Source organism: Candoia aspera, chromosome 14 (genome assembly GCF_035149785.1).
Source record: "Candoia aspera isolate rCanAsp1 chromosome 14, rCanAsp1.hap2, whole genome shotgun sequence".
Taxonomy (NCBI): Eukaryota; Metazoa; Chordata; class Lepidosauria; order Squamata; family Boidae; genus Candoia; species Candoia aspera.
This window is the reverse complement of record NC_086166.1, coordinates 1,207,909-1,231,802: the sequence shown is the minus strand read 5'-3', so window position 1 is coordinate 1,231,802 and position 23,894 is coordinate 1,207,909. Positions and strand designations below refer to the sequence as shown.

Sequence of the window (23,894 nt, the reverse complement as noted above, 5' to 3'; positions counted from 1 at the left end):
TACGTCTTTACTATCTTTGTTTGTTTTTGGACTTAGTTGCACTGTAGGATGTTAATTCATTTCAGGCAAATTTGTTTTCCCAACATTAAAGGTTTGAAGGCTCTGGGGCCTGCCTTTAATTTGTTCTATGGAGTGGCTAGAGCAGGGTTTCTCAACCAGGGCTCCATGGCACCCTCAGGTTCCAGGAGAGGACACTAGTGGTTCCCTGGGAGATCACAATTTATTTAAAAAAATATTTCATATTTGTGCAACTTCACATTAAAGAGGTAAAATTCTTTATTTTTAGTTTAAAAACACTGTGAATGCATATCTACAGGCCTACCCATGAAACAAATATAATAATTTTGTAACTTCTCGCCTATATTTGAGCCTGAATGGGCAGGGGTTCCCTGAGGCCTGAAATATATTTCCAGGGTTCCTCCAGGGTCAAAAGGTTGAGAAACTCTGGGCTAGATAACCATTCCTGGGTCAGGGTGTAAGCAAGTGGGAGAAGACATCATTGTAATTATGGGAGTTGGAGAACTGGCCCAAATGAAGGGGAGGCCCACCTGGGGCAGCATCCTCTGTTCAGGAGGTGCCTTCAGGGCATCCACAATGAACACCTTCAAAGAAGCCACAGCCAAGGAAGATCACTTCCTTCAAGATTTTATTTTGAGCTTTTCCTTGACCATTGACTCGCCATACAAACACTGGGCATGCCAGAAGTCTCTCTAATAGAGTTTGAATGGCATCATTCCCAACTGAGCAGTGATGGATCATCATCACCATCATCATCATCTTCCATGTGGGTCATTTATGGCCTTCCTCACCAAATGGTTATCTGCCCTTGTGAATAAATGACCAGCACCTTGGCCAGGATGTTGATCCTACCTTTAATTGCCAATCATTGAGCTGCACATGCATGTGGGAATGAGTCTTTAACCAACCCCCATTAAAATTCTTAGGATCTTTAGTGTCTACCTGTTGGTCAATCCCCACGGCATCCAGTCCATCATACATGATGTTCACCCAGCCATCTTTGGAGGAGAGGACGAACAAGGACATCAGGGCCTGTGAAAGCAAAGAATGCAATTCCTGTTTATAAAACTGGAACTTCCAGCTTCTGCTTAACTTTCGGTAAATCGCTAGAGCAGATCCACGTCACCAGTTGTACAAGATACTTGCCCCCAGGAAGATAAGTGGCCTTCCCCTCTTTATAATTCTACTCCAGTTGCATTGATTCCTACTAGCAGAAGCCCCAGAGTCTTAAAGGCTAAGAGATCTCTCTCCCATTAATGGTCACCATATTTTTCGGAACTGCAGATGTCTGAAACTAAACCTTATCCCCTCTGTGTGCAAAGAAGGTCCTCTGCCGAGCTACGGCTGCTCCTCAAGGGCCTGGTTTCAATTAAACTTTGGCAGAAGACCGAAGTGTTGCCTTCAGCCCCTCCTGGCATTCCTCCCATTACCTTCCAATCCCATTTTGCACTCCTGGTCTGCAGGCTGGATGTTTTCTGGCAAGGAGAAGTTGGGCCTACTCTCAAAGAACCCTTTGCTTAGAACTAAGCTGCCATGTGGGCCTGTCACAACCTTTCCCACGCATCCCTGATCCTGCAGAGCGGCTTCAAGGAGGTGACTTCTGCTCTCAGCCCTCACTTCCAATTTTCCTGCCGGACACTTGTGCTCAAAATGAGACTTCCAATCCTCCTGCCCTCTGATCAGTGTGCAAGACCAAGTTAGCTTTTGCAATCCCTGATGACCCAAGAAGGAGTGGCAAACAGAGACAAGGAAGTGGGCTTGAGGAGTAGCAAAATACGTGTGGTGTCAGATGAGAGTGAAGGAGGAGGCAGAATGGAAAGCTTATTGGAAGATAAGGTCACGGAGGCCTTGGCTCATTTAGATGGGAAACCAGACTGCATGAAAAATAGTTCAGGATGAAGGCACATGAAATGCCATTTGTGTTCCAGAGGCTTCTCATGTTCACTTTCTTGCACTGAGAAAGCATATTTGAATGTTTCCAGGTATGCTCTAGACCAGAGGTTCTTAAAGTGAGGTCTGGGGACCCTGGGGGTCCATGAGACCCTTTCAGGGGGTCTATGAAGTCAAACATTTTAAAATGTATCAGTCTGAATTTCTAATACTGGAAATATTGATGGATATATCCCACATAAACCAATGCTCTTTGGGATTCTCAATCATTTCTAAGAATGTAAAGGGGCCCTGAGGCTGAAATGTTTGGGAACTGCTGCTCTAGACAAAGAAAATGTTTCTTTCTTCAGCTCTGCAGAAGGACATGGGCCTTCTCAGTCCTGGTGCCTGCCCTCAGGAAGAACGTCTCCCTAGAGACTCACATGGACCCACTTTAATGTTGACCAGAAAATCATTGAAAACCTGGGTATTCCCTCGGGCCTCAGGAGGGGTGGGTGTGGTGCCCTTGTAGGGTTTTTTTTAATTTGGTATGGATTGTTTCTTCTGGACATCTATCAGCTATGTTCTTTTATTATTGTTCCTCACTTTTAAAGTTGTATGCCACTCAGAGTCTCTTGGAGTCGGGAAGCCTCTAAAGTGTAAAATTCAATTAAAAATTCAAGTAAGTTTACAAGACATGAAAGGCTGCCTGGCCAGTGAAGGCTCCCTTCGGTCCTCCTCCTCCTGTCCAGCTTACCTGCCCCAAATTGTCAAAGTTATACTTCCGCCGGACCCATCTGTACTGGGCTTTTTTACAGTCGGCTTTAGTGGAGATGTTTCGGATGTCAGGTCCCTCGCAGTAATAGAACTTGCCTTTAAAGAGCTGGGAGAAAACAAAATAAAATCAGCGAGAGAGGTGGAGGATTTGGCTTTCAGCTTCAGTTTGATTTTGAAGGCAGCCTAGATTTTGGGAAGACCTTCAGGGGAACAACGGGACTGGGAAGAGCGGTCTGAGCGCGGAGAGACCTTGGTACCCGCCTGTTAGAAGCAGGGATGATGTCCAGGCTGTGAAGACAGCTTTCTTGCTCCCGCTGGGAGCTGACCCAGGGCCGGTCTGCTTGGCCTCGTCAGACGTGCCAAGTGAAACTGGACTGAGCAATGGCTGCCGAGGGTCATCCAAGCAAGAAGGAGCAATGATCCTCACAACCAGGCCTGTGAGTGTCCAGCACACAAGGGTAATGCAGAAGACAGGGGTCAGGAGTCCCTGCCCTGTCCAGGACTGTCCTTCAGAGGTTTTTTTTATGAGCCAGGAGAAACAGGAAGACTTCTTTCTAAGCCAAAATGTGAAGCACCGCACTGTAAAGGTTTAAGGAGGAGGCCATTTGGGCCTCAGCCCCAGCAGACCACGGGGAAAGCCATCTGAGGTCTACGTCTCACCCCATTCCTCTCTCTGCTGGTTACTGCAATCTACCTCCCAGCATCCTGAAGCCACACCGCTCACCAAACCATCTGGCAGGTCATTAACTTTCCATCCAATCTGCCTTACTGGGTTGTCTTGAAGCTACCCTTTGGAAAGCCAGCACGGATTGCCCTGAGTCTTTAAACCACAGCAGAGGGCCGGGCTGCAGCCATTTCTCCAGCAGCACCTTCGGCTGTCTTCTAGGCTTGGGGTGCTCTGGCCCCCCAGGGGTGATTTTGGAAGGCAGTACAAATCCCCCTTGGGGATCCTGCCCACAGTGGGTCTGCCTGGTAACTTGGCAGGCCAAGCCAGGCCAAGCCAAGGCAGGGTTCATTCCAAGGCAGAACAAAGACCCCAGAGTCTGGAGAAGCCAGAGGAGAAGACAAGCAAGACAGCTTCTGATGGGTCGTGCTCGGCAAAGGGAAGTGTGGCAGGACAATATTACCTGTACCCCCAAAATGCCAAAGATGATAAAGAAAGCGCAGCAGATCAGGACAATGTTGCCGATAGGCCGGAGAGAAGAGATCAGGGTCTCAACCACGAGTTTCAGTCCTGGAGCTCTGCTGATGACCCTGGAGAGAAGGGGAACATCACTTCTTTTCACTCCATTTCCAGGCTGCCAAACGAATATTCAGTCCCCCAGGGGAAACTGCCAGTCTGGAGTTCAAACGGAGACCTCTCAGACAGTATTTTATAACTTCTAGGATTCTGCTTCTCTTCCCCCCCTCGTTTTGGATTGCGTGCTGCACGCTGAAAAGCAGGATCTGAAAGGAAGCCGAAGGCAAATGGAGGACGCCCAGTTTGGGTCCTTGAGGACGCTGCTGGTTGGGAGAAGGTTGGATCCTGAGCTCTGTCCCTTGCAGTGGAGAGGAAAAGCTCTCCGCCCATGCCCAGAGGAACTAGTCTGGGGGTATCTCAGGAGCTCCTGCTTTGTATAACAGGAAATTTCCTTCCTCAAACCTGAAGCTCACCGACGCGAGGCTTTCAGATGCCATCGGAGGCTTCTCCCCGCCTCTTTGTCAGGAGGTAACTGGGCTGGCCTTCCGGAATTTAATCTCTTCAAATACCAGCCAAGTCCCCAGAGCCCTCAGTCCCTAAAAGTGTCCTAGCACAAGCTTCACCCCAGCAAGAAACAGCTGGACAGCTTCTGCACCACGGACATTTCTTAGTTTCTGTCCACCAAAGAAATAAAAGACCCCTGTGGGGTTGTTTTTTGGGTCTGGTTTTGCTTTTTCCTGGTCATGATGTGAAGCAGCAGACTCACGCAGAGAGCAGAGAATTCCCCCAGTACATTTCCATCCTCCTCCTCCTCCTCCTCCCTCCCCCTCTCTCCAGGCACGTCGCTTATTACTTGATGGCAGACAAAAGACAGGCTCCCTTTTGCCTGGTTCCAAATATTGAAAGTGTCGTCCTACTTTTGACTTTCCAATGAGCTAAATTGCTCCTTGGTGGTTCTGAACGCAAAACATCTGCAGATGCTTGGAGTTCTCAAATTATTACCCATCACAGTTTGAATGCAGATTCACTCCAGGGCAATGTCTCTGCCGTCTCCCTCTCTGCCATCCTGCCTGACACCCCCCCTTTGGGGCCCGGTCTGGTGTTCCTGGAACTGCTACGAGGTTGCAATTTAACGTCTTCAGCTGTTGGGCCCCAGACTGTGCTGAAATGGTCTGAGAACACTGAAAGGAAGGCGTATTTATCTCGCTCCAGGTATGCTAATGCTACCTACTGCAAACAAGCGGATCCTTTCTACCTGCTGCGTGGAGAGGGCTGCTTCAGCATTCCAGACAGGCACATGCATGGAGGTGCTGAGCAGGAAAGATGCACACTGCTAATCTATGCACCACAGGGCCCCGAGCCAGAGACTGCTTAAGAACGAAGACCAGGTTCTCACATTCGCAGTCACATTGCTTTTGTTCTTCTGTTGATATGCAGCAGGATAAGCGAGTTCAGTTCATCTGGCAAAGCAAGGTGGACAGGACCAGTTGGTTGACCAACGCACCCACCAGTATGCCTGGCACCCAGAGTCGACTAAAGCACCAGGCCACAGTTTTGATGCAATTTGGAAATGACCAGGAATACCTAAGCTTAGTCTTGTTCTGGGGTCAATAATGGGCGGGGACGTAAGGCATGGATTTTAGGGGAAGTCTACCCACTGCAAATGGCAAGCTTTAGCTCCCCAGGTTCTCAACAAGTCTTGAGAGTCCTCCAGGTCTCTCAGACCAAAGGATTTGCCAAGAGTGCACTGACAAAGCTTGAGAAGAGATTTGAGTCTGTTTCTTAACAAGAGCTGGTTTGGGGACCAAAATGGTCTCCTTATCTGTTCGTTCAGTCCTGGGAGACTGGGCTTTCTCCTCCTCCTCCTGAGGAGGAAGTGGCTAGCTCAGATGCCTTCTGGTTTAATGGAAGTCAAAAAGTACCGTAAAGGTCTTAGCGTGCGCAGCAGCCGAAGCACTCGCAGGACCCCTAAAATCTTTGCCCCGCCTGCGGATGCCATGGAAACAATGATGTCAATGATGGACACAAAGACCAGGATTCCATCCAGGACGTTCCAGCTGCTCTGGAGGTAGGTGTGTTCCCCAGAGAAGAAGCCCAGAGCCACCACCTAGAAGGAGAATGGAATCGGCTGTTCCAAAGCAGGCACGCACCTTCAGGCGACATCAAGGCCCAGGGGCCATTTCACTGCATTAGAAATGAGGCAGAGTATGAAACTGAAGTGTTTCGGGAGGGAGAATTTTTGCAAAAAGTAAGAGCCAACCACAGTCTTCCACCATGACAGAAAATTGGCCCACGTTAACTTTTCTTCCAGACGCGAGAAAAATGGACACGGGCCAGTTTGTTGCTGTGGTGGAAAAGTTCTTTAATGCAATTACTTCTACAGTGGGGTCTCCCTCAGAAATATCCCCCTCCCCATAAATTAAGGTAATAAAATGAATAATTCTCCCACCTTGATTTTATCATCCCATTCAGTACAATGGATAGATTGACTTTTGCTGTACATTCATCCAAGTGGGGCAAAATGAAAACGCAGCCACGATTACCTTAACCATCATCTCAGCAACAAAAATAGCTGTAAATATGTAGTTGGACACGCTCAAGAATATCCGTTCCTGTAAAAAAGAGAGAGGGAGAGGAACCAGCGGTTGAAATCCAAACTGGCAAGTGACTTTACCAGTAATCCCCGGAAACCTTCTTGAACCCTCTCGTAGGTTTCTGAATTCAAACCCGCCTTCTGTGCCAAAGCTACAGAAGCTCACCGAATGATCCTGGCAAATCCTTTTTCTACCTTGTTTACCTTGCAGGGTTGTTATGAAAAATACTGTTTGGAGTTCAAGTCACGCATGCTGGAGCAAGCTTAATAGTTTTTGGGTGGTTGGGAGTTTATATTTTTAATTGCAGCAGCACTCAGCCAAGTAATTTTGAGGAGTGGAAAGGGGAAGCCAGCAGCGAGCCTGTGTCTTGGGGCAGCACCTAGATTTATAGCAAATAATTCATCTATTCAGTTTCAGTAGATTTGCCAAATTGCCCAATAACTCAGCACAAGGCACCTTTTCAATCCTTTACTCTTTAACAGGCAAAAATGCAGCTCCTTCCTTGCAAGAAAACAAGGACATTCCCTGTTGGAGGAATTGGCCTTTCAGAAAACCATCCTGGCCTTTAACTTTGCCCTTCTGACCAAACAGGACAGGACCCATCGTGCTGAGCAAGCCTGAAGACCACAAGCCTTCACCTGGGGTCAGCCTCCTGCTCCACCTCCCCCAGGAACGGCAGGTAGCTCACCGTACTGTTGGGATCGATATCTGGCCTCTCCAAGGCGATGGTGATGCAGTTGAGGAAGATGAAAACAAGGACCACGTGATCAAACATCTTGTGTGCTATGACTTTCTGGCAGTTGGCCCGGAGCCTGGAAAATAAGGCGGATTGCCTGGTTTAGTTGTCCTACATGACCAAAAACATTCCTCGACTTTTTAGGTCAATAGAAAAAGGTCAGCAAGAGCCCAGCACCTGCTTCTTTGATCAGCTGAGCTGCAGACTGTGCAGGCTGCCCGTTGATACTCTTGCATTTCTCAGCTGGCATGCATGCCGTGAAATGAGTCCTGGTGCATCTAATCCTAGGGGCACAGAGGCAGAGCACCTCCCTCCAGTGGGCGAGAACTCCCTGAAACTCAAATGCAGTTCTCCAGAGTCCTTCAGTTGGCCATTCGAAGACCCCCCAAAGTTGTGCATCCCAATCTCTCACTCTTCCCCCTTGTTTTGCAGGGTGCCCCTCTTTGCTAGTGATAAGACCGGGGTCATCATAGAAAGGGACCATTGTCAGCAATGGCAAAATGCTGCAAGAAGAGAGGGAGAGGAGAATTCGGCACATTTGCTGTGGAGAGTCAGGAAGATGACCTTGACGGAGACATGCAGGATCTTCTGCTTAGGCACAAAGGACTGAAGCATTGTTTAAGTCCACAACGAGATGACATTTGGAAGCGTCTCAGGCAGACGTCTCGCTGATTCATGGGATAGAAGACGGAGGAGGAGGTGTGGCACAATCAGACTTGCAGGAGTCTGCTGTTATAGCCGATCTCAATAAAGTAGCTTTAGCCTTCCCCTGGAGTTCATTTCCTGGTCTGATCTACCTAGTGGAGCTGTCATCAAGCTTGCAAGTCTGATTGTGCTGGACTTCCTCCTCCTTTGGATACTCCAGTGAATTAGGGACATGTCCAAGCATTGGTCTGAGCTGCTTCCAAATGTTATCAGGATGTTCTGGGCTTTAAGAATGCTCCCTCTCCTTTCGCCTAGGCAACAGCTCCTGCACGTCCATCGAGGTCATCTTCCTTACTCTGTACATTAGCCTTGAGAAGACCATGATGGGGTGTGTGAAAACCTGCTTCAGCTACCAGAAAGGAAGCCCCAAGGAAGGAAGTCAAGACTTGCGCTCTTCAGCCCCAAGGATCAGGACAGGAAAACAATTACCTTTAATTACAGGAAGTCGTATTCCAAACAAATGTTAAGAAAACGCTTCCCAATCCTGAGACATTGGATGTGGATGTTGGAAAGGGCCATGCAGAGAAGTGGGGGGCTCATCTCAGCTGCAGACCTTCAAGCAGAAGCTGGGGAGCCATCAGGGAGGCAGGTCTTAATTTGGATCCCTTTCCTGCCCTGATCTGGGATTGGGCCTTATGTTTTGAGGGATTCTTGGCTCCTCACTTATTGCCCTTCCACCAGAGCCTGCTCAAGGCTTCCAGAACGTCCTGGTTGACCGCCCAGACCAGAGTGAGGGACTGGGTGGGCCCTTAGTCTGAACAAGCCTCAGAGCTGTTCCAAACACCTCTCCCTTTCCTTTCTTGCCCAAGGCTCTTTCCCGCAGCTCTCAGCAGCTCAGCCCCAGCTGGGTGAGATCTTTCCGAGTCTGAGATGAACCGAATTCAGGAGGCCGCTGCGGAAAGCGGAAATGTGGAGCGCGGCGCAAGGGGTCAGTAGTCCTGGCACTTACCGATTCTGAGGGGAAAACACATAGAGCGACCAGTCCTCGTGATTCTTGCACCACCTCGGCTTGTAGGGCTCCAAGGCCTTGCGGATTCTGTAGCAGAAACTCTGGGTGGAAGGAAAGGGGAGCGGAACCACCCTTAGAAAGTCTACTCCCAGCAGGGTCCCTCTCCCCCCACCCCACCCTCCGAGGCTCCCCTTAAAGTCTGGCCTGTGGTAGCAACTTGCACCTGTGGCCTGGGGGGGGGGCAGGGGGGGCTGCAATTTTCCCAGGCTCAGGACGGCAGCGGTCTCCCTGATCAGCTGGAGGGCTGCTGGCCATGTGGCGGGAAGGGGCTTGCTTTCCGCCCACCGGGGGGCCTTCCCTTCCCACCTCACAGAGGGCAAAAATCACCCTGCCAAAAGGCAGCCTTTGGCCACGAATTTCAGCCGCCACGCAAGATGCCGCCGGGGGGGCAGCGAGTGGCCGAGGGGCCCCGGCCACCCGGAAGAGCTGGCCTCTAACCCAGCTGGGAGGAGCTGCAGAAGGACGCCGGCCGGGACTTACGTCTTCCACGTTGTCATCGTAATCGAACGGATCCTCTTTGCGGCCGTCCATATGCAGATAGAGCTCGTTGGGCACCTGGAGCATCTTGCCGTTGCAGTCCTGGTACTCGATGGGCAGCATGGCCACTGGAGGGTGCACCCCGGGCACCTGGAGGAGTTCCGGCAGGTCCACGCCCGCCCGGCAGTCCAGGGACTCTGCCCGGCGCAGCAGGGGGGGCCGGCTGAGGGTGCTGACCTTGGCCTCCTCCGCCTCGTCATCGGTGCTGCCCTTGCCCTCCCCCGACAGCAGGGACTCCCTCTCGCCGCACTGGCTCTTCTTCTTCAGGCTGGGCGCCCGGCCCAGGCTGTTCCAGCTCGAGCGGCGGCTGCCCCAGTTGCTGCCGGTGCCCCAGTTTGCGCAGGGCGAGCTGCGGAGGCTGGACTGAGGGGGGGGGGGGGGGGGAGGAGAGCAGGTCAGGATTTGGCAGGGGGTCCTTGGAAGTGCAGTCCCAACAGATCCAGAGGGGGCCAGGCTGGAGAAGCCCCCCCTTCTACTTCCCCTTCCACCTTAAGCGTCTCAGCCAAAATAAGCACCGGGGCTTCAGGATTTTCTGGCTGGAAGTTTTTCCCCAGCCCCATCATCCACCTCCTCAGCACCCGCCTGTCCCAAGCTGAGAGCATCCCCCCCACCCCACCTGCCCTGCCAAGCATGGGACTTCTTGAAAAAAATACCAAAGATTTCTGGTCGAAGCTGAGCGGGTCAACTGAAACGTTGCTCCCCCTTCTGGAGTCCACAAAAGGGTAGGCAGAGTCCATGTGTGGAGAACACTTTGGGGTGGGCATGGGGGTGGCCGCGGTGTGCATGATGATGGGCGGGGGCATGCTCCCCTTGCCCTCCAGGTGGCCATTAGGAGTGATGGCAAGCGAAACCATCTTCATCTCTGCATGGGAAGAGGCGGGGTCTTGTCAGCAAGAGTGGGGGGATCTCTGTGCAGACTAATCCAGAGTTGAAAATGTCCTGCTACTACTTCTGGCCCTTAACTCCCCCCCCCCCACCCAGAGATACTTCACATGAGCAAAGCAGATCAGCATCCCGGGAGCAATTGTTCTTACCAAAGGATTGCTAGGTTTTCTCCCACAGGGAAAGAAAAAGCTGCAGGCTCTTTGGGCCCAGACAGCTCTGCTGGGTGAGGGAGAAGGATTGAAGGTTTTCATGAAGAGTGCACAGAAACATCAACCTTTCTCTAAGGGACAGTGCAGAATTTCTTGGGGAAAGACAGAGAGAAGCAAGCAGTGGAAGTCCTGGATGGCTTCATCTTCTTGCTTCCGATGGTGACCCTTTGAAGGTCAACACATCAACCTAGACTGGCTTTTTGGAGCTTTAATCTTTCTCCTTGGATGAAAAGTGAAGCCATCGATGCTTGCCCTCCCTGGGCAGACATCCCTCCCTACCAGAAGCATGGAGTTCCTTCAGTTTCTCAAACTCTTCCTCAAAGTTGGTCGATGTTTTGTCTTCATCTGTGTCAGATCTGTTGGCATCACCCTGAAGGGCCCAAAAAAGAAAACAGAACAAAATTTTGGCTACAGATTTGCAGTTGTGCCAGGGGAGCAAAGCTGTCTGGATTCAAGCAAAAACAAATCCTTGTGCTTAGGTGCTGCAAACAGAAAAAGGCATATATCATGGCTCCTGGTTTAGTGTTCCTACTCCTCATGGAGAACATTAGGTCCTCAGCCCACCCTGCTCAGATAGGTCCTCCTAAGATTTGGGTACAATTCTTTCTGCTGTTGTTGGGTAATAACGAGATTTTGGGAGACACACTCCTAAATTTTTATATACTCACCACCAGACCCTTCCTCCTACCATGCCTGTGTCAAATATTCTAAATCACCGCTTGTTACTATTGATTAGGGCCAAAAAAATTGAATGCTGCACATTATAGCATTCGGAAAAGGAGAACGTCTTCCTCTATGCATAATTTAATAAATGTCCCAGTTACTGGTCTACTTCTAGGCCAAGAAGATCCTGAAATCCCAACTAAGACTCTCTAATGCTCAGACCTTTTGTTTGAATGATGGTGATGACTTTAAATAGTGTATCTTTTCTTCAAAAACCAGATTCTACTGTATGGGTCACGAAGAGTCGGAAGCGACTAAACGAATAAACAACAACAACTGTATGGGTCTTGCTGTGTGCTATGGCGAATATTGGGGAAACATTCTTGGTTGAATTTGATTAGACTTCTGCTGGGAATGTACTGTATATCATCAATTTTCTTCAACTTCAGTCTTCCAATCCTGTACTGACAGCGAGCGTTCTCTTTTTCAGTGTTGTGCCAGATTGATTCTTGCCACTGTCAGCATAAATATGACACTTTCCATTTATGTTCTTTGGGATCTTAAGTAATAAAATATTTGTCTGGGTGTTTGGATGTATTTCTTTCCAGTACTTTGGGGGTATTTTTTACATCGCCATCACAGATGAAGAAATGTTCCTTCTTTGTTGTAGCATTGCCAACACTTGCTGTTATGTGATTTATCCATCTTGGCAATTGTTGATGGACTTATATAACATCTGTAGAACATTTTGTACTAATTTTTCTCTCAGATCATAGCTTGGTGTAACTTTTATTGATTTCCTGCCCATAAATCTGCTTCAGGACCTTTTGAAACAGATCAAAATTCTTAGGAAGACTGTTGTTTGAACAGCAGGTGTGTTTTTAAAGCTTTCTCCGGTTATTGGGTGAATCAAAAATATTAAAACGATGAAAGAAACTTGAAGTAGAATCAGAATACAAAACAAAACATTTGGCTGTGTGTGTGTGTGTGTGTGTGTAAAACATGCTGCTAGGTGCAACCCCTGGATCTGTGGGCAGTTCCTAGGACTCATGCTCACCACCACACTGAATGCAAATTGATCTAACCTGCCTCTGAAGAAAGCTAATGTGGAGGCTGATGGCCGATTTTTTTCGCTGGACGGAGCTTTCATTCTACCAAATGAATAATTCAGCCTATTTCTTAAGAGGCAAAGAAAATGCTTTCCTGTACATTTAAATCATCACCACCACCAGCAAAGACACAGAATCCTGTTCCTTCCTCCTGCTGTTGCCAAGCCTATAATTACATATTTATGGAGAGTAGGGAGCGGAACTGCCAGTCTCTAGGTCTGTACGTTCACACCTTTCATGTGGCCAGGATACTGGAGAATCTGGAAGGCAGCTCTTCGTTTCAGCTTATGCAGTAACAACTTATTTTGCTGGATAAATTAACGTATTAGGTTCTTGTCAACCCCTCTGCGAAGGGGTTTATTTTTTTGCTCAGATTTGGAGCTAGGATGCTTCATAGAGCACAGTGCAGATTTGTTAGCATTCATTGAACAAGGAAGGTTTTGATGTGTGGTTTATCTGAGAAATGCATTTAGACTGGCTCCAAGCCTATTAAACCCTCTTCCCCTCTCTGCAGGGCATCCTGGGAACTGTAGTTTGTGGATGTGTTTGGGTCAAGGGCCACACATTCATTATATTATTTCTTGGATCTGAAGGGTTTGGATAAAAAGTTAAAAGGAAATTAAAAAATCCCAAGGGTTGGTTATGTGATTTTTGGATCCAGTCTGTAGTTGCTTTTCCTGAAATCTGGCCCTTTCAGGTCAGAAGAGAAGGTGGGACAGACAGAAAAACGATTGAAAATGAAGTGTAGATTTTATGCAGGTCAAAGGATAATGATTAATTATCAAATTATAAGATGATGATGGTAGTGATGATGATGGATGATGATGACATTAATTGCCCTGCCTTGTCCCCATGTTGCAGGAGCTTTGCTTTGGGGTCCTCCTGATGTCCTGACCAAAGCTAGGACGGAAGGGAAGACCCCCTTTTGTTCTGCAGCTCAGCCAACATCTCTTGAGCCAACCCATGGATTTGGTTATGCTTCACATCATTCAGCTTTGCTGGCTGAATGCTTTCAGCACAATCAAAATCAGGCAGGGCACATGTTGGCCACCCTGAAGCTAATGGTCTCACAGGGGAAATGTTAACCAACTATTCTGGGCACTTTGTCTAAATCTTGGCCCTCAGGCCCCATCTTCTCCTCTGTTTAGAAGTTGACCTGCAGTCAACTGAAGAGACTCAGCATGTTGCTTCTGGAGGCAAGCAGAAACAATGGGCACTCAAGGCCTCTCCTGAAAATGTGCCCCCTCCCACTTGTCCAGTGCCAGCCAAGCAGCCAAATGTTTCCAGATGGTGGCTGCCAACCCCAAACCAAGGGAGGGGAGCTAAAGCCAACAATGCTGGAGAATCAATGGATAAAGGGAGATGGGGACAAAAGCAATCAATACACAGCTGATGGGGTGGTGGAGCTGTTCCTGATTGGTGGGCTTTATTATTATTGTTGTTTATTTAGGGAAAAGCCATTGAAAAGATGGAAATGAAGCTGTGAATGACAGACAGGGCCACCCTGTTCCCAGAAATTCTGGGCTACTGTCCCAAAGAACCATGTGCCTGTTGCCCTGGCTATCTCTGAGCACAGCTGAGGACAAAATTGGAGCTCAGGGAGTCCAGAACGATCTTGCCAAGAGCATTGGTCCAAAGCAGAGGAACGGTGTGTTCCTGTGGGTCATGGGGCAATGCATTGGGGCAGGCTGGCCCTAACGGCATCCCTTCTGGCCACCTACTCTACGTAGCTCATGCTATTGGCACAGTGATACCAGCCTCTCGGAAGGCTTGCAAAGTGTATCCAGGCAGTGACGGTAGGACCACAGCAGAGGGAGAGGTGGATGTCACCAGGAAGGAGAGCACATGAAGTCATCACTTAACGGCTATTGGTTTAGTGCTGGTTCGGACTGACAACAGTGCTGGGAAAAACCAACTTATGACCATCGCAGCATCCCACAGTCACACAATCGCCATTTTTGACCTTCCCAGCCAGCTTCCGGCAAGCAGAATCAGTGGGGAACCACGTGATTCACTTAACAACTGCCGCAAAAAGGTTGTAAAATCGGGTTGGATTCGCTTAATGACCACCTCACTTAGCAATCAAAATTCTGGTCCCAATTTTGGTCATTAAGTGAGGACTACCTCTAGCCCTTTGGACTCACTGCAGCTGAACTGAAGAGAAGGGAAGGCTGAAGCAACTTTCATTTGGAAAAATGTTGCAATCTCAACATCCTGGAAGGGTAACAGACTGCAAAATTTTGGATTTTAATCACCCCCTTCAAAAAAAAAAGATGAGCTAGGTGATCAGATTGCAAGAAGGGAGCAGTGGCAACATTCGTCCATCCTTGGTGAACTCCATTGTTGACTTCTGCTTTCTCTCTTGCCACCTTTTATCTGAGAGGAAACCCTGGAGGAAAGGACTGGAATTAACATTAAACGGATTGACGTAATTCTGATGCCTCTCTCAAAGCCAATGGCCATGAGAGTTAAAGGGAACATCCATGTCCAATGTCACTATGGTCACTAAGCACTACCGCCCTACTTGCCTGCTCATCTGTTTCCCAAAAGTATCTAACTGGCCACTTCTTGGAAACAGGAAGTTGTCGATGAGTGTGATCTCACAAGGCGTGACTTACATTCTCTGGTTATTAAGAAAATAGCAGATTTCAGGTGGCTAAAGATGGTAAAGCTGGAAGAGCCGATGTCAAAGAACAGGAAATCAACAGATACCAAAAGCTCTGCATCCCCCTGGAGGCTGGGAAAGGCCCATCCAGTAATAAAACTGTCAACTGGCTTCCCCAGGCAGGAGCCAACCAGAGGATGCCAATCTGCAGATCCCCAAATTCTCAGCCAAACCGGCCGAAGGCTGATGGGCGACAGGGGATGAAATGCAGCCAATCCAGACAGAAGTTGCACAACTGCACGGAGACCCTTCCTTTAGAAAAGAGCAGGACCGTACATCTTGTTACAGCAATTCCAGTCAAGTTGCCAGTGGCCTGAACTAAATCTAATGCAGCCCTTGGCCAGCGCTGCTGCCATTTTTAATCCAATCAGTCTGAGTTGACTTGCAGAGTTTTCTCAAGCAAAGCTGTTTCTCAGAGAGGAATTCCAATGGAGGACCTTCTCGAAAAATCTCTCTGTTAGGCAGACATAGGATGGGGACTGGCATCCCTGTCAGCAGGAGGACAACTGAACCAAAACCAACCGAAGGAAGACCAGGAGGGGAAAGAAAACATCAGGAAGACCCGGGGCTCCTGTTGGAATGAGCCAATTCACCCTCACAGAAAGAATGGAATAATCCCAAATGAGTAACAGGAGTGGAAGTACATGTTAACGTTCTCTGTTTGCCTTTCCACCCTTCTTTCTCAAGTATTTCCCCTCTGACATTTGCTACAGTTAGACCTATGTTGACTTAGATCCCTTAAAAAATCCTATCTGCCCTCTGCATGCCCAGCTTTTGAAGGCTTTATTCATCATTGGCAATGAATCAAGTGGGTATGGGTTATAGAGCTGCCCAGAGTTGCTTGTTTTGTGAGACGGCCAGCTATGTAAATTGGATAAATAAATAAAAATAAATAAAATATTGATGATCTTCTGGACAGGACAGAATAGGCTTCCTGTTCAACTGAGTCTCCTCAAACCATCAGGCGTGGTCCGTATGGGCCTTTCTCCTCCATTTTGGAGAAGATTCCAGAGTTGCTGCTTTCAGGCTCCTGGGCACCCACAGCTGTGGTCTGGCTAGGCCCCCGGTCCCCATTTTTTGTGCGATGGAAGGAAGTCTAGGTTACTCACATGTCCCCAGTGATGTATGGGTGAAAGTGGAGAGAAGAATTCAAAGAAAAGGAAGTAGGAGAGCGTAATTCTACCTGTTCCCAGTTCATTCCCCTGACACCCCTTGAGGACTTGTGTCTTGAAGAGCAAAGCAATTTTTCATCTTGCACTTGAAGACTCCTGCTGAGAAGGGCAATTGAGCATTCTAAAATGGTGCATGGCTGCGTGGTTCTTACTGAACTGGGAAGAAATAATAATATCCCCCCTCCTGTCTGTGATTAAAGCCCCTTTCTGAGTCATCACTCCTGGCTCAAGCAGACTGAATTTAGGTAAGGCTCCAAAGTCATTTCCATACGCTAATGACTTCATAAAAGCTTCCTGATAAAATGTGATGCAGCCATTGTTATATTTCTGAGACAGAAATGGGGACATAACTCTTGCTTAAAACCCAGACTCTGCAATGGATTTATCCTGGGAAGGGAGTGCTAGATGTCAGAAGAGGCAAAGCTTAGCCGCTTTGACCAGGGGAAGTGGGAAACAGTGTCCTGAAGGACACATTCATACGGAGCTCCTCCAGAGAGAGTGGTTGGCCATTCATACCAAAGTTACCTTCTTGGTGTTGCTGCGACTTCTGCTTTCCTACCGTGAGAAGCGGCCTTCCTTGATCACTGACCATGAACGCCACAGCTGTCTGTGAGTTTTGATGAAAATATTTTGAAATACGTCATCCTGCCTGGAAATTGTGCATTTGTGGTCCACCTCATTGAGAAAGCACCAGGCTGGGAAGCTAGTTATTTGCAGGCAAATTTTGGAACAGCATTTTGTTTCTCCTTCTCAAATTTAACCAACACCTGAGATAAGCGCAGCTAACAACTGTCTCATCCTGGGCCAGAAAATTCAGTCATGGCCTGTTATACCTGCTGAATATGTTTAGGTATTTGGGATTTCTTAGCATTTCTATCTGTGCCACTGAAATGAATGCCCAGTGTTGTGATGGTATGGGCATGCCGTTAATAGCTACAACTAAACGTGTCTGTGACATCATTAGGGGACCCCGGCGAAGGCTCTGTGGAGTCTCTCCACGAGAAACCCCAACCAACCGACAGATGACCCCTTACCTCAGCTTGGAAACCTTCTACCAGGATGGCCACCAAGAGGTTGAAAAGCACGTAATTGCCAAAAGTCATCAGAGCCACAAAATAGAGGGCAGCCCAGGAGGAGGTGGACGCCATTCCGTTGTACAGGACTACATTCCAGTCTTCCTGGGTCAGGATCTGAAAGAAGCAGATGGGACAGAAAGGACATCTGAATCCACTTCCCTCCTTCCCGGTTTCACCATGTTTCCAAGCGTGGCTATTCGTGCTTCCAGGCAGCTTTACATTTCTGATCCTATCGCTGTAACATCTTCTGCCTGTGCAGCCCTATAATTGTGTGGGTTTCAAAGGAAGGAGCGGGTAAGAAATTACAAAACCTCACTTGCTGAATCACCGGCAAGGGAGTGTGCTTTCTGTGCATGTTCAGAGAACGTAAAAGATGCAGACCAAGGTGGGACCCATCTAGTTACCAGCTTTCTCCCAGGCGTGAAGAATCATCACGGTCTTCCTGACAAGTTCCTGCCCTCCCAGGAACATCTCTAGCCCTTCCACCAGCAGAGATGGAAGTGAGACACCAAGGACTACTCCATCCTTCTGGATGGATCTAATTGCCGTTGGCTCCTCCCCTTCCCAAACACTCTCCTCTTATTGGTAGCTAATTCACCTGCCTGTTGCTGAGATGGGTCTATACTCGACTAAAACTCTCGTGTCTGTTTGTAACCTTTAACTGGGCAAAACGGTGCATTGAAGGCCAACAACTTTTCAACCAAGGTACCTCAAATGGGCTAACTTACAGAATGCGTCCAAAATCTGGGGACCCATGACCCCCATGGAACTGAAATCCAGCAAATCTTATAAAACATTTTATGACATAAAAATGATCACAAAGCATTTTATGACACAATACGAAAGGTCATAAAACATTGCCTCTGGGCAGCTGCTGATGTTTGACTGGGCTATGCAGTTCACTGCAGACAACATGGGCTGTTTCCAAGGCAGATCCATCTCTGAATATCTCCCTGAATTTTTAAGGACCTTTCCGGCAAAGGCAGGACGTGGGAAGCTCTGCCATTGCTGAAGGCACTGAGGACTCTGGTAAGGAAATATCTCTGAGACGATGACCCAAAGGGTCACGGGTTGTCTAGTCTTCTGCTATTAGCCTCCTCCTATTGGCTAAACTGGGACTAAATCCATTCTTCCTACAACTAAGCTCAGAGTCCTCCATTTTCTGGAAGCACAGAGGTAAAAGTACAGAAGAGTTGATGCCCAAATTCATTTTTTTCTTCTCTCTCTCCTGCATGTCTTTTTCCTGCTGAGTCACAACTCTTCCTCAAATTGCAAGCCATTAATCATAAATGTAAACGAGGGCTTTGCACTGGGACGGGAGATAAAAAACGCTTTTGCATGAGCAAAAATGCTCTTTGTCCCTGTTCGAAATAGCGAGAGTTTGTTATTGTTAACAATGGTGTTAATTATATCGGTTTTGATGATAGGCCACCCTTCTTCCTGTTGGGAGGTAGGGAAGGTGGTGAAGAATGGCCAGGAACTGTGCTCTGGAAAGCACAGCCCTTTTCACCTAACCCAGCCCAACTTTAGCCAAGACAGCTGTTTTCAAAGCCTCTGGAGCAGAAGGCGAGCCTTGTTTTCACCGAGTCACCTTGGGCTCGCCAGAGCAATACTGCTCCCGTTGACCTTGGTGGAAAGCACTGAGTTCAGCCTCTGTGTTTTTGCACCTAATTTAGTCACCCACAAGATTTTGCCAGGAAAACAGCACCAGCTTCTCCATTAGACGGACAGAGCAACAGCATAAACGACCTGGAGCTGCTGTCAGATTCTCCCAGCAGTCAATTATTTAATCCCCGGTGGTTGTTTATCTAGACAGGATGGTTTGAAGGGGAGAGACAGTCAGCATTTTCCTATTTTCCAGAGAAGTTTCACGTGATTTTGTCTTCTAAAGCAGTGTTTTTCAAACTTGGCCACTTTGAGATGGGCAGACTTCAACTCCCAGAATTCAGATGCCACTGGTTATTGGTCTGATAAAAGGATCTTGCTCCTGGAAGGGTTTTTTGAATGTTTCATGCATCACCTTGTAAAACACACAGCCTAAGGACCTTACCTGAAACACAGTGACAATTGCCCACAGCAAGGAATCGAAGTTCTTCCGATCTGGCATCGTGTCCCCTGTATCTGTTCTTAAGCCAAATTTGCACCCAAAAAGATGCATACCAAGGATGCTGAGAAGGAGAAGGGGAAAGAAAGAGAACAAGACTGAAAAGGAGAACAGCTTATCCAGGGTATTTGAAAAGCTTCCAGCTCCTGTGTCATCGTGAATGGCAGTCTGAAATAACTCAGGCCACCCTTCCTTTTGCTGTGGTCTAGGAAAGATGAGTTAGGTAGGGCTGTCTTCTCAAACCTGGACCCCACTGAGGCTGTGAGGAACGAAATTCCCAGAATTGCCTGACAGCATGAGAACAAGCCCTGCTGACTGAGAATGAAAGGGCTGGGACTCCCCCATACCCTGGAGGCACCAGATTGGAGAGAACAAAGAGAATTAACCTCTTTGTCCATGTTCACTTTGATGTCCCTGAAGTCCACAAAAGTTTATTTGATTTTTCTCTGGAAAAGTTTCACATGTTGCAAAGCTCCGCCTGCCCTTTGAAGAATATTGGAGCTGACGTACATTTCTGGGAAAAAACCCAGTCCCCCGTTTTGCCCGTTTGGACTTTTTGTGGGGTCTGTTTAAAGCCAAGATGATCCTCACTCTATCTGGGGAGCAGCTATTCTTGGCCTCAAATGCAGCTGTCTGCCATCAATCACAAACAAAAAGGGAGGCATCGTTTTGTCATGCCTGTCACTTTGCATCTTTCATTTGTCTCCTGGGTGGCAGGACGTAGAAAGAACGAGGCTACCCAGGGGACATCGAGTCTGCTGAGTACCAGCCTGCCATTCTCTGGAGAGGCCATTGCTATTCCCACGTGTTTGGCAAGTGGGATCCTTGTCACTGTAATTGGTGCAGTGCCGAGAGGAACACCACAACCAGTTAACCAGGAAAGACAGGAGAAGTGCCCGATGAGACATACCTGAAGATGAATATAAACAGCATGAGCAGCATACAGAAGGTGGCCACGTTGTCCATGGTCTTCATGAGAACAACCAACTGCCGACGGAGAGCTGGCATGAACCGCACCAGCTTGAGGACACGGAGGAGACGGAAGGTCCTCAGCACTGAAAGCCCGCCGTCTGACTGGCCAATGATCTCCCAGACGCTGCAGGATGGAAAGAGATTCAGGCAGCCTGGGCTGTCCAGCTTCTGAACAACTGTCAACTTCCTAATTGACATTGGTGGCAGAGATGGCCTGGGGGTACAGCTGCATTTTCTGGTATATTTGCAGATAATGAGGTTGGGCCTACAGAACATTTTTTCATAGCGGATTTGGGCATGTGATTTGGGCATGTGGTGGACAAAAAGGGGAGATACAAGTGTACATTCTCTTTCCTCCCCTCCCAGTTCCTCTGTAGATGCAGCCAAGTCAGACAATTTGGGGAGATGACCCCGGGGAGTGCTGGCACCAGTATGTGGAATATTGCTTCCCCAAGATTTGCTACAGTAGTAAAAAAGATGAGCAGGCACGGAAGTTCGGCTGGCAGGCTATTTCAACCGCTCTCTCCTCTCCCCGCCTCCGCCCCAGTTTTAAGCAGAAGGGACCATGTGAAGGATCCTGCAGAGGCAACGTCAGAGGCCAACTTACCTGATGACAACAATGATGCCATCAAAAATGTTGTAGGGGTTCTTGATATAACCCCAGATGCCGAAGGCCAAAAGCTTGAGCAGCATCTCCAGAGCAAACATGCTTGTGAAGACAATGTTGCTAATCTCCAGGGCATTGGTTAACTCATCCGGCTGGACAAGAGCAAGAAACAAGGATGGTTCAAGTAAGAATGGATGCCAAAATACTGTTATACTTCTGTTAACTACTTCTAAGTTCTAGCTGCAGATCAGGTAGACCAGAATCTAACAAAATGGGACAACTATATTATCTTGCTCCATCACGATAGTTAAGCTGAGTTGTTTTCCTGATCCTGTGACCATGAGGATTATTACCACAATGGAAAATAGGGTGACAGGATGCAAAATATAGAAGAGTAATAATTGCATATGAAGTATCAAACAAGATGGGATCAGCAAGTAGAAGAAATGTCTAAAACGCACATCAATGAACTGCAAGTATTAACGGTCCCAGAAAAAGGATTTTAGTGTGTTTGTGTGTCTCTATCTATATCATCTATCTATCTATCTATCTATCTATCTATCTATCTATCTATCTATCTATCTATCTATCTATCTATCTAATCATCTATCTATATCTCTATCACCACTATCATCCACCTATCTTTCATCTCTCTCTCTCTCTCCTCTGACTGCTTTTTGGGGCTTCCCAATCTTACCATCCTACCAACACTTCGCAGCTCAACTGTTGAGAATCGATGCTCTGGGTTCCCACTGTTTTAAGATGGGAAAGGCGGTTCCAAAACCAAAGAAACCTCCCGTTCTCCCCCCAAAATCCAGAAGCAGATGAAAAATGCTGGGCTTGTCCACATGACCCATGTGCCCCTCTGCGTTTTGCTCCAAAGACCCTAGCAGTGAGACCCTCAACCTCTCCCACACCCAAAACATTAAATGGTTCATTTCCCACAATAACCATGGCAAAAATACTGTGCAGAGAACAGGATTCTGAGGATGGAGGCAACGTAATGTTAAAAACAGACCGAAGGCATCATTTCAGCAGTTTTAATGCTGAGCAGAATTGGGCAGAAAACATGTGGAACCCTATCAAGGAGCCATAACCCCAAGCAGCACCGGGGAATGTTTCTGGTGCTGGAAGCTGTCTTCTCCGTCCAGCGTAAACCCTTCTTCAGCACAAACATCTGCAACAGATCGACTGTACATGTAACCCTGGTTTGGAACGGCCTGGAAGCAACCACATGTTTTAACCCCCCTTTCTCTTTCCTGTGTTCTGTATTGCCTGTTGAACCCAATCCATGATCGCCTCTTGCCACAGCTTCTCCAGATCAGTTTATTTATTCATTGACCAGCTTTTCAGCCAGGCTGCTTGGAACGTGAATTACTGCAGGGGACACAACTAGCTACAAGGAGCCAACAAACAAAGGACAGTTTGGTTTAAAAAGCATTCTTCCTCTCTCTTTTCCTTGGTTTCTAAGCAACTCTTCTGGTAAATGCTGGCACTGAAAGTGATCTAATCCACTCAGCCGGACTGCTGAACGACAACTTCAACCGGATTACTGAAGCTAATGAGATCCCCAAGCAAGGACTTTAAAAACCTTTTCCCCAGGGTTATGCCTGACACGAGTAGGTGAGTATGGAATGAGAGGGAAAGTTTCTTGAGCTTTTCGGAAGGCCTAATTGATGAAAAATAGCAGCGGGAGTGGGAAGAAATCCATTCATTTTGCATTTTCATGCAAACATGCCACGCCTACTTGTTTGGCCTTTATGCAACTCCAGATTTGCAATGTCAGCTCAAAGAAGTACTACAGATAGTCCTCACTTCACCGAACCATCGCTAAACCATTCATTTAATGATGGTTCGGACTTACAATGGTGCTGAAAAAGCTGACTTATGACCGGTTCTCACACTTACAACCACCACAGTCTCTCCTTGGTCATGTGATCATGATTTGGGCACTTGGCAACCGATTTCGCATTTATGACCATCGCAGCATTCCATGGTCATGCGATCGCCGTTTTCAACCTTCCTGGCTGGCTTCTGGCAAGCAAAATAAGTGGAGAACTGCATGATTCGCTTAACAAACACTTGTTTCGCTTAATGCCCATGCTGATTTGCTTAACGACCGCTGGAGAAAAAATCATAAAATCGGGTCGGATTCGCTTAATGACCACTTTGCTTAGCAACCAAATTCCAATCCCAGTTGTGGTTGTTAAGCAAGGACTACCTGTATACAATAATGTGCATGTTTGGGAAAGTAATGTATAAAAAAGCCAATGGATAGGGAAATGTAGAAAAATAAAGATCTCTTTTGTGCAGAATGTTGCAGCAGAAATTGGGTGGGATGGATAGAGATCTGAACATGTATACTCAGAAGCAAGAAAGAGACTGTTTTATTCTTCTTTAGGGCTGACTAATCTCCCTGTCTCCTAGCTAATGGCAGTCTGTTTCATAGCCTCCTGCTTGGGAACCCCAAGCAGAAAAGGGGATTCTGCTGAAAGCAACTTCTACTTTTTCCACGTTCATCATTCACAAAGCAGCACGTTAAGAACCGGGAATGAACCACATCGGTCAAGAACTGAGAGGTGGGGGAATTATACAGACAATGCACAACAGAGAGAGAAAAATAAGTGCTCAGTTTGAGATGTCATGTAGTTGTCAGAAAGGCAAGAAGGCTATCCACGATTAAACAAAAGTGAAGGGTTCATTGCTGGCTTTTCTTTTGCAAGGAAGTATGTCTGTTTTACAAGAAGGGGTCGCATCTCTACCCTGCCTTTTTGCACATAGACGGGCAGCCACTTCTTGTAAAACAACCACACTTTCTTGCATTAGATGATTTGGTTTGGGATGTTTCTGGGTTTGGAAGAGAGGCTTCCAACTGCCCCACCCAGTGGAATTGTAGCCTTGAAGTCGTTTCTCCTTGCACACAAAAGAGAAGTGATTAAGGGGACAATTCATGATAATTAGCATGGGACAAGCAACACGGGAGAAGGAGCCGCATGAGTGCAATCTG

At 47.7% G+C, this 23,894-nt stretch overlaps 1 protein-coding gene across 1 annotated transcript in view; it reads right to left on the bottom strand.

Moving 5' to 3' along the window:
- The window catches only part of CACNA1H (calcium voltage-gated channel subunit alpha1 H), an 83,965-nt gene that overhangs the window by 21,043 nt on the left and 39,028 nt on the right, over positions 1 to 23,894 (bottom strand). Inside the window, exons 9-22 of the mRNA XM_063315006.1 lie at positions 20,888 to 21,039; positions 20,219 to 20,404; positions 19,255 to 19,372; positions 17,163 to 17,318; positions 10,799 to 10,889; positions 10,079 to 10,287; positions 9,369 to 9,788; positions 8,829 to 8,929; positions 7,127 to 7,250; positions 6,388 to 6,456; positions 5,767 to 5,951; positions 3,792 to 3,918; positions 2,645 to 2,770; positions 961 to 1,050 (exon numbers count right to left, since the gene is read on the bottom strand). Coding sequence (XP_063171076.1) covers positions 961 to 1,050; positions 2,645 to 2,770; positions 3,792 to 3,918; positions 5,767 to 5,951; positions 6,388 to 6,456; positions 7,127 to 7,250; positions 8,829 to 8,929; positions 9,369 to 9,788; positions 10,079 to 10,287; positions 10,799 to 10,889; positions 17,163 to 17,318; positions 19,255 to 19,372; positions 20,219 to 20,404; positions 20,888 to 21,039 — 2,154 coding nt within the window. The remainder of the gene's footprint in view (positions 1 to 960; positions 1,051 to 2,644; positions 2,771 to 3,791; positions 3,919 to 5,766; positions 5,952 to 6,387; positions 6,457 to 7,126; positions 7,251 to 8,828; positions 8,930 to 9,368; positions 9,789 to 10,078; positions 10,288 to 10,798; positions 10,890 to 17,162; positions 17,319 to 19,254; positions 19,373 to 20,218; positions 20,405 to 20,887; positions 21,040 to 23,894) is intronic.